General features: G+C 42.8%; 1 protein-coding gene across 5 annotated transcripts in view; it reads left to right on the top strand.

Annotated features, from left to right (window-relative positions):
• Positions 1–8,028, top strand: part of phactr2 (phosphatase and actin regulator 2) — a 49,744-nt gene extending 41,716 nt beyond the window's left edge. For all 5 annotated transcript variants that reach the window (XM_086172244.1, XM_086172267.1, XM_086172260.1 and 2 more), the window contains 2 exons: positions 5,437–5,513; positions 6,271–8,028. In XM_086172244.1, the coding sequence (XP_086028370.1) occupies positions 5,437–5,513; positions 6,271–6,286 (93 nt within the window). In that variant the 3' untranslated portion in view covers positions 6,287–8,028. The remainder of the gene's footprint in view (positions 1–5,436; positions 5,514–6,270) is intronic.
• The last annotated feature ends 5,161 nt before the right edge of the window (positions 8,029–13,189 follow it).

Here is a 13,189-nt window from a genome sequence, read left to right on the forward strand (position 1 = left end):
TAAATTTTATATATGTAATGAACTCATTTTGAGCTTTGGGCTTTCAGAGCGTTCAGCGGAGCCTTGACCTGAATTTTAAGAATAAATCAGGAAAAAAATCACTGTGCCATTAAACAATGAAAAATAAATATTTGCAAAATATCTTCATAAATATTTATTTTACCGGGTACCTGGTATACCGGCTTCCGCGAGTGTGACGTTATTTTGAGCGGCAAAAAATAATAAATATGATTTTATTTAATATTTCAAGATCACAATAATCTTCCAACTTAGAACTAAAAGTTAAAAAGAGGAATTAACACAAATGAAATATACTTAAATTAAATATTTATAATTTATTTTCCCAAGCCACTCGGAGCCGCAGTGTAAAGATGAAAGAGCCGCGGGTTGCCGACCCCTGTTTCTAGTCCATACAGCAGCACTGGTCTCATCACTATCTTGTACACCTTTACTTTCTTTCTGACTGATATCCTTCTATTGCATAATACCACTGACACTTTTCTTCACCCGTTCCAACCTGCTTCAACCTGTTTTTTTAACTCCACACACTCAGTTGCTCCGGTCTGTTGACCACAAGTACCTGAAATCCTCCAACTTCTTGATCTTCACTCCCTGTAGCCTCACCGTTCCACCCGGGTCCCTCTTATTCACACACATATACTGTGTCTTGCCGTGACCAACCTTCATAGTGGTATAGATAATGAATGACTTAATTAATGTAATATAATCAAGTCTTTGTATAATTAGATTTCCTCTATTAATCATGTATAATCAGCTTTTTCAAATGTGATGACAACACATCTGAAGGTGATTCATAAATCTGAACCGGCTCACATCCTGACGTCTCAGACTGTCACTGATCGGGCTTTAAATGTCCGTTAAAATATCTTCTGTTGTTGCCTTCTTGAATTCGCTGGCATGTTTCCTACGGAAACCTCTGACACTTTGAGATGTTTCTGTCCCCACCGTCGTCCTTTTTCACAAACAGAGAAGATCGTTCTCGTGTACTTGGATTGAAGTTGTATTTGTTTGTTTGTTTAGAAGTTTATTAGGACAGTGTACAATTACATTAAGCACAGAGGCAGAGATGTAGCTCATAGCTAATTTCCATCTGTAGTCCTGGACAATACTAATATAAAACTGTACAAAATAGACAATATATATAAAATATACAGATAGGCAATAAAATAACTATACAATATGTAAACAGGCAATAAAATATGTATTTTGAAAGTCGAAAGTGTAAAGATGTGAAAATCAGTCATGTTCTTTAGATTGCCGTTTTGTGGACCAGACGGATATCAGGTATGTTGCTATTGACGATTTTTCGTCGCTGTCCAAATATTTGGACAGTGACACAAGTGTTGTTATTTTAGCTGTTTACAAACACATATTCAGGATACAATTATATAAGCAATAGAGACCTAACGTGCAGACGCTGTAATTTGAAAGTATTCACATCCAAATTGGAGCAAGGGTTTAGGGGTTACAGTTGTTCAATACATAGCCGCCTCTTTTTCAAGGGACCAAAAGTAAAATGACAATTGCAAAAAACATAACAAGGCTACATGGGCTCTTCTCTCAGTAACCTGTCATGAATTTAGCAGTGCAAAGGTCTGGAGTTGATCCCACGTGTGGCGTTTGCATTTGGAAGCTGTTGCTGTGAACAGTCAACATGCGGTCAAAGGAGCTCTCAATGGAGATGAAATAAACCAAGACAGAATCCATCAGAGAGATGGCAGAAATGTTAGGATTTGTTTGGTACATTCTGAGAAAAAAGAGTGCACTGGTGAGCTTGGGCACTCAAAAAGGCCTGGATGTCCACAGAAGACACAGTGGCGGATGAATTGTATAAGTATCTAAGTATATCATAAAGAGAAGACGTCATGAGAGTAAATACAAAGGATTCAGCACAAGGTGCAAACCATAAATCAGCCTCAAACATAGAAAGGCCAGAATTGATTTTGCCAAAAATCACCTGAAGAAGGCAGCGCAGTTCTGGAACTACACTCTTTGGACAGATGAGACTAAGATCGACCTGTACCAGAATGATGGGAAGAAGAAAGTTTGGAGAAGAATTGGAACAGCTCATGATCCAAAGCACACCACATCTTCTGGAAAACATATCGGAGGCGGTGTGATAGCAAGGGCGTGCACGGCATCAAATGGCACTGGATCAATTATGTTTATTGATGATGTGACAAAAGACAAGCAGCCGGATGAATTCTAAAGTGTATAGGGATATACTTTCTGCTCAGATTCAGCCAAATGCAGCAAAGATGATTGGACGGCGCTTCGCGGTACAAATGGACAGTGATCCAAAACATACTGCAAAAGTGACCCAGGAGTTTTTTAAAGCATAGAAGTGGAATATTCTGCAATGGCCGAGTCAATCACCAGATTTCAACCCCATCGAGCATGCGTTTTACTTGCGCAAGACAAAATTTAAGACAGAAAGATCCACAAACAAGCAACGACTAAAGACAGCCACAGAATCATTTCCTGCAAAGTATTCTGAAAAAATATTCAAAAGTAACATTTTACTAAGGGTTATGTTTATTTGTCCAATTACTTTTGAGCCCCTGAAATGAGGAGCGTTTGTCGAAAAAATCGCTACAATTCCTACATGTTTAATCACATATTCTTGTTCAACCCCTTGAATTAGACCTTAAAGTTTGCACTTCAATTCCGCTGTAGTTGTTTATTTTCAAATTTGATGGCATGCAGAGCCCATATCATGAAGATTGTGTCACTGTCCAAATATTTCTGGGCCTAACCGTATATTTGTTCGCACTGTGCAAAGATCTGTGTCGACAGCGCCCTCTATAGGCCAAGTGTGGAAGTGCATACCAGCCTTGTTATGGACAAGTTCACGTTCCTCTGGGACAGGAAAAAAATGTCTAGCTTGAGCAAGTGTCATCCCATTATGACGGAAGAAACCCCCAGTGGAAGCTAAACATGCTCAGACTGTTGCCTGGCGACAATGTGTCAAGTGGAAAAAGGTGCTGGAAAACTTCCCGGTCAAAACTGAGCCACGGAATCTCACGGCCATTTGGTTTGTGGATTCAGAGGATTCAAAGCGAAAGAGCAACTCCATCCCCGCAGTGCTGGGTAGCTAAACCACAGATAAGTTTTTAAATCTCAGAAAAGAGCCACCCTTCATATTTCACACTCAGGGTCAATAGTGGGTAGCGACCAGAGAGTTGACGTTTCCAACCCTGTTGTGAAAGAAAAATTTTAAAAAGTGAACGCTAATTCAAGGATTCAAGACTTTTATTGTTGTTTCACAGAGTGCAATGGAATTTGGGGATAGCAGCTCTCAGGTTTAGAGTAATCGAAAACAGACACAAACCAACCTTAAAAGGCAGGACACAACACAACAACACAAGACAGAAAAAAATATAAGACAAACATTGTAAAATAACATCTAGAAGAATTGCTAAATATGTGGAAAAAAAATGTAAAAAGGTGAAAATTGGAAACAAAAAAACAGTAGGTATGAAGGTGTTTGCTTTCTATAGGGTTTATTGCTTTCTTCAAGTGTTCAGGGTTGTGCTGAATTTTGTGCGCTGACTGCTCTGGGGTAAAAACTGTTTTTCAGTAAGTTTGTTTTTGCATTGATTGTCCTAAACCGCCTTCTTGAGGGCAACAGTTGGAATGGGTGGTGGCCGGGATGGGATGGATCCCCGAGGATGCTGAGGGCTCTCTTGACGCAGCGGGTGTTATAGATATCCTCAGGCGATGGGACAGGATGAACGTTATTTTTTTTGGGTTGCGTTAATGGTCCTCTGCAGTGCCTTTCTTTCTGCAGCTCAGGACAGACTCCACAGCACAGTGATACAAAAGGAGCAACTTCTTGGTGAGGTTGTTCCTCCGAAGTATCCTTCGGAAATGTAGCCTCAGGTGCCTAAAGTCTGGGACCCTCTCCGCTATATCTCCATTGATGAGGATTGGCTAAATATCCAATTTCCTCTTCCTGAAATCAACTATTAGCTCCCTCTTCTTGGAGACATTGAGGATGAGATTATTCCTGGAGCGCTATGCTGACAGTTTTCCCACCTCATCTCTGTAAGCCGTCTCATCTCCTCCCAAGATGAGTCCTGATCTAGAGTGAGTCGAGGAGGCGGCTCAGCACCCAGCAAGAGCTTTGGGGCGGAATTTATTCGATATTGCAATATTGATCCGCGGTACAGCAGGGAAGGCGTGGCGCAGGAGGTAGAGCAATTGTCTTTGGAACCGAAAATTCCCGTTTTGTGTCCTCCTAGTGTTGTTGAGCAAGACACTGAACCCCAAACTGCTCCCCTGGCGCTGGTTGACGCCAAGCTGCTGCTCATGGTTCATCCACGATGGGTTAATTGCAGAGAAACGAATTTCCCCACGGGAATTAATAAAGGAAAATTGTTATTTTACTTATTGAACCCCAAAAATCCAAAGCTTATCCCTATAAATGATCACATACAACATGTCCAGGGAAATATATACTATTCTCACATATCTAATCATTCTGTTGTAAATAAGTTGTTCAAAGGGGAGGAAGGAAAAGTGGAATATGTGACCACTGCGGTAGTTTTTAAAGCTTCCTCGCTTGGAAAGCAATTTGATTATAGTCCAAAAAAATTCTTTTTTTTTTTTTTCCTGTTTTTATTCCTGTGGATTTCCCCGCTCTGCAGCCCTAACCCACTTCCCTCACTCCCACCCCCCGTTGCTTGGCTCAGGCTGTATCTCTGAAAACAAACCACAGGCGTCGCTTCTCCAGGAGCAAAGCGATGTCGCGAGACGAGATGTTCGGCGCGACCCCACAAATCACGCCACCAGCGACGTATCTGCTCGGTCAGAGTGTCACGGCCGAGTCCCGGTACAGTCCCGAATGTAAATCAGGAAATAGGACTCATCCGACCGTCGCTAATGTCACTCGTGCTTCGTCGGCTCGAACGTTTTTTTCAAAACGCCTGCCAAGAAAAGGAGCTCGTCTGAGATGCGGAACCCCGAACTCCAAGAAAAGTTTCGAGTTGACGTAGCCGTGGCTTTTCGATCGTAATCAAAAAACAGATAAAGGCGCATCAGCTTCGGGATTTTCGCCGCATTTGCATTCACGGCGTTGTTCCCTCAGGTGGAGTTGGCGCCATTGCGCGAATCTGCAGGGGGAGTTCACAAAGGGTTCAAAAAGTCCACGATGCAGAGAGCAAGGGAGGGAGAGGGAGAGCCTTTGAGCATCCTTGGGTCTAACATAACAGAGGGACCCTTATGAGGATTTGCATGAAAGATTGTGAGGAGGGACATTAGGTCTGAGCCGCAAACCTCATGATGTGTGAAGAAAATACAGCAGTTGATTAGCTGGGAAGGCGGAAAGGCGGCCTTCCACCGCTAAGTGTGTGTTAACCATTGCGTATATGTGTGTGTGTGTGTGTGTGTGTGTGTGTGTGCTGCCCCCCTCAGGCTGCTATCCGCAAGGAGTTGAATGAGTTTAAAAGTCGAGAGATGGAGGTCCACGAGGACAGCAAACACTTCACCAGGTACTCGCAAAGTTTCCAGTATTTCGTTCTATTCTGTATAGAACTCCGGCCACAGTGTAAAACCATAAACTTTCCGCCGTTGCCATTTAGCCGCTAAGTGGAAATTCTCAAAATTCCTGAGGCCAGTTAAACACATAAAGAAGAATCCTTCTATGATGCATTTTTATGAATCTATTGTCTGAATAATATACATTATTCGCAGATATCCAAAAGGCTGCCAGCATAATATTCCATTTGACTTAAAAACGCAGGAGATTGCATTCAATATGAGACGATCAATATCTCCTCCGTAGATATCAGCCAAAAAGATAATAAGCACGGTTTCAACCGTCTTTAGATTTTGCGAAAATGAAACAACGTAGATACAGTTATTCACAAATTCATCTGTGAAATTCCTAATAGTCGTTTTGCGTGATTGTGAACGACGGAAAGCGATTGCACCGGAAGGTAACGTTAATTCGCCACATTTAGTTCCCACTTAGGAATACTATTTTAAACAACATAAATGATCTTTTTACGTCATGTGCAATATTGATCTCAGTGCCATAGTTGAATTTAAATTCACTATCATGTACAATATATTTCTCTATAATATCATGCAAGAATTTTATCTTAATCCTAATGATGCCATGGCTTGTGCGTGCATTCTGTCTTATCGAGACTGCCGATAATGAATAATGCACGAATGAAGTAATACACTCAGGAAACAAGTGTTGCATGTAATTACGACGTAATGCCGCGTGCTTGTGTTCCCCAGATTTCATCGTCCGTGAGTTTCTTGCGCTGTCAGTTCGAGCCATCCAGCACTCAGAAGTCTCCGACCCTCCCGCCGATACCCGCAGGATCCTCCCGCTCCCTCCTCACGATATGTACTTAAGCCTATATTAACACTTTCTGTCATAAGTGGCCTCCGGTGTGAAACATTTTTGCACGGATCCAGAAGAACAGAGCGTTGACTCCTCGGATTATTTATTGTCGGCGGCCAAATGCGTGCGGCTCACGGGTTTGAGATGAGAGAGACTTGAGAGAGATGCGAGGGAAGCTTTCCGGGAAAAGAAGAAGTCACGAAGAAGTCACGCCCGGATGCTGGAAAGAGATACCGAACGGATGTTCCTTAAATGAGGAAAGACGTCAGACGGGAGGAGGCGCCGCCTCCCCTGCTCCCAAGAGCCTCTCGGACTTTAACATGAAATACTGCCATTTACTTTTTAGACCTATTTAAAGTATATTGCCACCAGAGGGCATTCTATCATAAGACTTATAGACTGTCAGGACAATGAATAACCCGGGAATGTTGTGTCTGGAGCTGAGGGGGGTGACCGGCACCTCCGGGCTCCAGCAGTAAAGTGCAATGCAAAGTACGTCTATTCATTTCCGATTCCCTGGGAAAAAGCCAACGGTGACCCGTGACAATCTTTGGATGCACCGCGACAGCTTATTTGGCGCCGAGCCCCCGATCGGTCCGGCCTCTTCGGATCCTCGGTGCCATGAACTTAGCGCAGAATCCGCAATTTGGGAATTCCCATTTTGAACGTTTACTTTTTTTTTTTCCCCGATGTTACCGCGTGGCCTTTTATCTGAATGTTTAACGGAAAACAGAAAAGAGTCGTTGAGAGTCCCACCGCCAAAGCGAACTCGCCCAATTGATGACTTAAAGTTTTTGCCATCCAAACTTTACATCTTGCCTTAATGACCAATTGGAAAACAAATCCAGCACGAAAACATATTGCTTTTGTATTTCCTAGTTTTTTTTCCTCCATAATTCACGGCTCTTCGGGACTCATTCGGTATTTCAGGGGGTATTTGGTCCGAGTTTCTGTTTTCAATCGGAAGGATATCATGTAAAAACGTTACACGGGGCATACAGGAACGTGAAAATTTTGAGTTTTTGGTTGTAAAGGCGTTAAACTCAATATGCTGGTTAGCAAACCAGGCGCTCGGAGGTAAACGTTGCAAAAGAACAAGAAAAAAAACAATGAATCCATTGCCATGGAGATTACGCATCCTCGTCTTTTCCTAAGAGGCCTCCACTGACGGGTGATTGACAGGTGGATCCCGCTGACGCACCCCGAGCGTCTCGTTCTCGCCGTAATGGGTCGGCGTCCGCCACAATCAACCCGTCATTTTCACAAAGGCCGACTGAAAAGGATAAATGTGTCATTTGTTTCATGTGGCGTCGGAAGAGAACAAACAGTATTCATTCGTTTTGATGTCTTTTTGTTACGTGTGATTATTTTGTACAGAATGTATATTGCGCATATGCGTACGTGAAGTGGGGTTTTACTACCGCGATGTCACAGCCGAAGGTTTTAAACTCTAGTTGTTGTCACCGTCGTCAAGTTTTTTTTTTTTTTTTACAGTTGTAACTCTTGAACGTGGACAGAGCGGACGGTTCAACAAGAACACGAGGGATGTACCCGGGCAGCTGCATATCAAGCATTGTATTGTTATGTCGATTTACTGCCACCTCTTTCCCAAACATATCTGATATAGATTATAAAGGTGGTGATCATTTCTCTGTCTACACGTGTTTTATTTGTTTATTTATTTGTTTGTTTGTTTGTTTGTTTATTCATTCGTTTATTTTTGTTTTGGGACATGCCACATGGTTTTAAATTCGCAGTGGATGCTGGAGCGTATCCCAGCTGTCATCGGCGAGAGGCGGGGCACACTCTGGATTGGTCGCCAGTCAATCACTGGGCCACAAAAACAGACAAATAAACATTCACTCACTCAGTTATTTGGGACAATTTTCCCAAAAAATGTTTCCAATTTACCTGGAGGAAACCCACACAGACATGGGGGGAAAATGCAATCTATATCTATATCTATATATACATAGTCACTTACATTATATAGACACTTATCCACAACTACTTCTCCTTTCGGCATTTACCTTCAGGGATCACCACAGAGAATCAACCTTCTCCATCCAACCCATTTCTCTGTATCCTCTCTCACACCACCTACCTTCATATGCTCTCTCACTATGTCCATAAATCTTCTCTTTGGTCTTCCTTGAGACCTCCTACCTGGCAGCTCCAGTTCCAGCATCCGTCTACCATTATAGTCACTGTTCTTTCTCTGTACATGATTGAACCATCTAAGTCTTGCTTCTCTGACCTTCTCTCCAAAACATCTAACATGTGCTGTTCCTCTGATAGACCCACTCCTGATCCTATCCATCCTGGTCGCTCCCAAAGAGAACCATAGCATCTTCATCTCTGCGACCTCTAGCTCTGCCTCCTGTCTTTCCACCATTGGAACTGTTTCTAGTCCATACAGCATCGCTGGTCTCACCACTGTCTTGTACACCTTTCCTTTCATTCTGGCTGATAGGCTTTTATCGCATAGTGCTCCTGACACTTTTCTTCACCCATTCCAACCTGCTTGAACCCGTCTCTTCACCTGTTTTCCACAACCTCTGCTGCTCTGGTCTGTTGACCCCAAGTACCTGAAATCCTCCAACTTCTTGATCTCCACTCCCTGTAGCCTCACCATTCCACCCAGGTTCCTCTCATTCTCACACATACTCTGTATTGCCGCGATTAACCTTTGTTCCTCTCCTTTCCAGAGCTTACCTCCACCTCTCTAGATTGTCCTCAACCTGTTCTCTGCTCTCACTACAGTTTACAGTATCATCTGCAAACATCATGGTCCATGGAGATTCCTGTCTAACCTCATCTTTCAGCCTGTCCATCACTACTGCAAACAGGAAGGGTCTCAGAGCTGATCCTGATCCACTGTCTCACAGCTAGCATACATGTCCTGCACCAGTCTAACATACTTCTCTGCTACTTCAGATTTCCTAATAGAATACCAGAGTTCCTCTTTTGGCACCCTGTCATATGCTTTTTCTAAGTCTACAAAAACGAAATGCAGCTCCCCCTGGCCTGCCCTGTACTTCTCTATTAGCATTCTCAAAGCAAATACTGCATCTGTTGTACTCTTTCTAGGCATGAAGCCATAATGCTGTTCACAGATGACTTCTGCTCTCCATGTAGTTTCCACTACTCTTTCCCATAACTTCATTGTATAGCTCATCAACTTTATCCCTCTATAGTTGCCGCGGTTCTGCACGCCCCCCTCATTCTTGAAAATGGGCACCATCACACTTCATCTCCATTCCTCAGACATCTTCTCACTCTCTAAGATCCTGTTGAAAGATCTCGCCAGAAAGTCTACTGCTGCCTGTCCCAGGCACTTCCATAACTCCACAGGTATATCATCAGGACCAACTGCCTTTCCACTCTGACTCATCTTCAATGCCTTCCTCACTTCACTTTTACTAATCTCTGCTACTTTGTGGTCTACAATAGTCACCTCTTCTACCCTTGCCTCTCTTTCATTTTCCACATTCATCAGCTCTTCAAAGTACTCTTTCCATCTTCCCATCACTCTTCTAGCATCAGTCAATACATTTCCCTCCATCTTTATCTCTCTGTTTCGCCAACCTGTATAGATCATTCTCACCCTCCTTACTGTCCAATCGAGCATACAAGTCATCGTACGCCCTTTGTTTTTCCTTTGCTACCTCTATCTTTACCTTTCGCTGTATCTCCCTATACTCCTGTCTGTTCTCTTCAGTCCCCTCGGTGTTCCACTTCTTCTTTGCTTACCGCTTTCTCTGTATGTAGTCCTGCATTTCCTCATTCCACCACCAAGTCTCCTTATCTACTTTCCTTCCAGATGACGCACCAAGTACTCTCCTACCTGTCTCCCTGATAACATTAGCTGTAGTTGTCCAGTCATCTGAGAGCTCTCCCTGACCTCCCTGAGCCTTTCTCAACTCCTCTATTCAATACTCCCCCTTTTTCACCCAATTTGTCCTCTATGCTGCCTTTGTCCTCTTGATCTTCCTTGTCACCAGAGTCTTTGTACAAACCACCATCCTATGTTGTCTGGCTACGCTCTCACCTAACACTACTTTGCAGTCACTGATCTCTCTCAGGTTACCTCGTCTATACAAGATGTAGTCTACCTGCATGATCCTACCTCCGCTCTTATAAGTTACCCTATGTCCCTGTCTATTCTGGAAAAAGTTTTCACTACAGCCATTTCCATCCTTTTTGCAAAGTCTACCACCACCTATCCCTCTGCATTCCTATCCTGTATACCAAATCTGCCCATCACCTCTTCATCCCCTCTACTGCCTGCACCAACATGCCCATTGAAGTCTGCACCAACTACCACTCTTCTCCTCCAACTCACATCCCACCTGCAGGGCATAGCCACTAACAACATTGAGCATCACACCTCCAATTTCCAGTTTCAGACCCAAAAGTCTATCAGACTTTCTTTTCACCTTCGAACTTTCCTAACACACTCTCCTTCAAGATAACTCCAACTCCATTTCTCTTCCTGTCAGTACCATGATAATGCAACTTAAAGCCTGCTCCTAAGCTTCTAGCTTTATTAACCTTTCCACCTGGTCTCATGGACACACAGTATATCCACTTTCCTTCTCTGCATCATGTCGACCAACTCTCTACCTTTTCTTGTCATAGTCCCGATATTCAAAGTGCCTACTCTCTGTCCCAGACTCTTGCCTTTCCTCTTCTCTCTCTGCTTCCGAACACGCCTTCCTCCTCTCCTTCTTCGACCTACTGTTGCCCAATTTCCACTGGTACCCTGTAGGTCATCGGTACCAATGGCGGTCGGTGTTAATCTGGGCCTCGACCAATCCAGCACGAGATTATTATGTTTGATTCGCATGTTTGGTTGGCAAAAGTTTTACGCCAAATGCCCTTCCTGGCGCAACCCTCTGTATTTATCGGAGCTTGGGACCGGCTCAGGGAGACACTGGCCCGTGCCGCCCTGTGGCTGGATTGGACTCTTATCCACGACTAAAGATCCCTAAAACAATCACAACTTTCTAATCTCTGGTGCAATAATTAATCATAAAGAATAATTCAAACTTTAGAGCTTTTTTATCCTGTTTCCTTTCTATTTAATTTATCTGTCTGTTCTAAAAATGTTATATTACCCTGTAAAGTATACTTCCAGCCCAGTTGCCCATTGTAATAACAGCAAAATTATCTCTGAAAAGCATAAAACCCCTGATTTAGCATTGGTATTATAAGAAAGTAATGGAGCAAATATAAATCCCATAAATAACAGCCAGAGTGGAATAAAAAAAAGAGTTCTGGCCGGCGTATGCAAGAGCTCGCTGTCTTTTTAAGAAATGCGTTTTGAAGCTGAGGCCGAGGAGCCCCAGGCCTGTCGCACACTATTTGTCTCCTGCCACATAAGATTCTCATATCTTTAAAAAAAACACATTAATTCGCCATGTGGATTCACGGGAATACGCTCACACACTGGTACCCGTCATGTTGAGAAACTCTCTGGTAGCTTTGGTTTCATAAGCGTTCACGGCCTTTGGGTCGTGTAATCTTAATCTTTTCCTGTTTCAAACCTTCTTTTTCTGATAGGCAGACTGTTGTTGCTGCTGCTAATGGAAAAGCTCTTCATGCTTTCCGGTGTTGATTATGCATCACGCAGAAGCGTCATGTTTCACTCAGTCTCACTGCAGAATTTCGACATGTAACTGCAGTGGCCACAATGTGTAATTTTTATTATTATTGACATTATCAGAATTATTATTTCTGGGAAGGTGGTCCCAGCGGTGACCTGAAATCATCCAAGCAGATTATCCATCCGTGAAGACTAAAATGTCTTCTGAGAAACAACCTTTATCCCCTGAAACAGCTTTGATTTTTATTTTATGAAGGCAATTGGAAGTAATATCCTTGCATGTTTTACTCTGGTTATTATAATGTCAAGGCTCTATCGAGAATGCCAGCGCTGAAATGAAATTTGCATAAATGTTGGAATCCTTCATTCATTATCTGTACCGCTTATTCTGCAACATACACTATGAACCGTAATTTCCGGACTATTGAGCGTACCTAAATATAAGCCGCACCAGCTAAAAATAAACAAATATATATATATATATATGTGTGTACATATATAGGCCGCAGGTGTCCATGTTGTAACATGAGATATTCACACCGAAAGATGTTACACAGAAACATCTTATTAACTTTTAATTCAATACATAGCAGTAACGTCCACAAATACATACTGGAAATGCTTTTTTTTTTCCAAACAATACCTGTAACACAGCTGATGAAAAAGATTATTAATAAGTAACACAACATGTCCATCTATCCATTTTCTATCCCCGCTTTGTCGTACTCCAGCTGATCACTGTCTCCCTCCTGCGCACTAAAACTGTTTAAGTCTTCTTCAGTGCGGAAATTGAACCAACTCAGAATTTCATGGTAATTTAAATGATCCGGTGTTACGGCAGCCCCAAAAAATCCATATATTAGCCACATCATTGTTTAAGCCGCAGCGTTCAACGCATATGTAAAAAGTGGCGGCTGATAGTCCGGATATTACGGTACATAAAACCATTTACCCTCTCATTCACACTCATGAAGAGACGTACAACCTTCGTACAACCTACAGCAGGAATACTGTTCTAATGTTTAATTTACTGTTTAAAAAAAAATGCAGTCAATGAACCTTCTGTGGTAACATTCGGTGTGAGTCATTTAATGCCCCCAGGCAAGAATGCTCTGGTTCCCAGGCCACCTGGGGCCTTCCTGCCAGTTCTCTCTGCAGGCCAGTAACCTTTTGTCACTTGTCCTGAAAGCAGTCGCCTAAAA

The sequence above is a fragment of the Fistularia commersonii genome, chromosome 2 (genome assembly GCF_037954325.1).
Source record: "Fistularia commersonii isolate RoL2024-O1a breed Wild chromosome 2, RoL_Fcom_v1.0, whole genome shotgun sequence".
Lineage (NCBI taxonomy): Eukaryota > Metazoa > Chordata > Actinopteri > Syngnathiformes > Fistulariidae > Fistularia > Fistularia commersonii.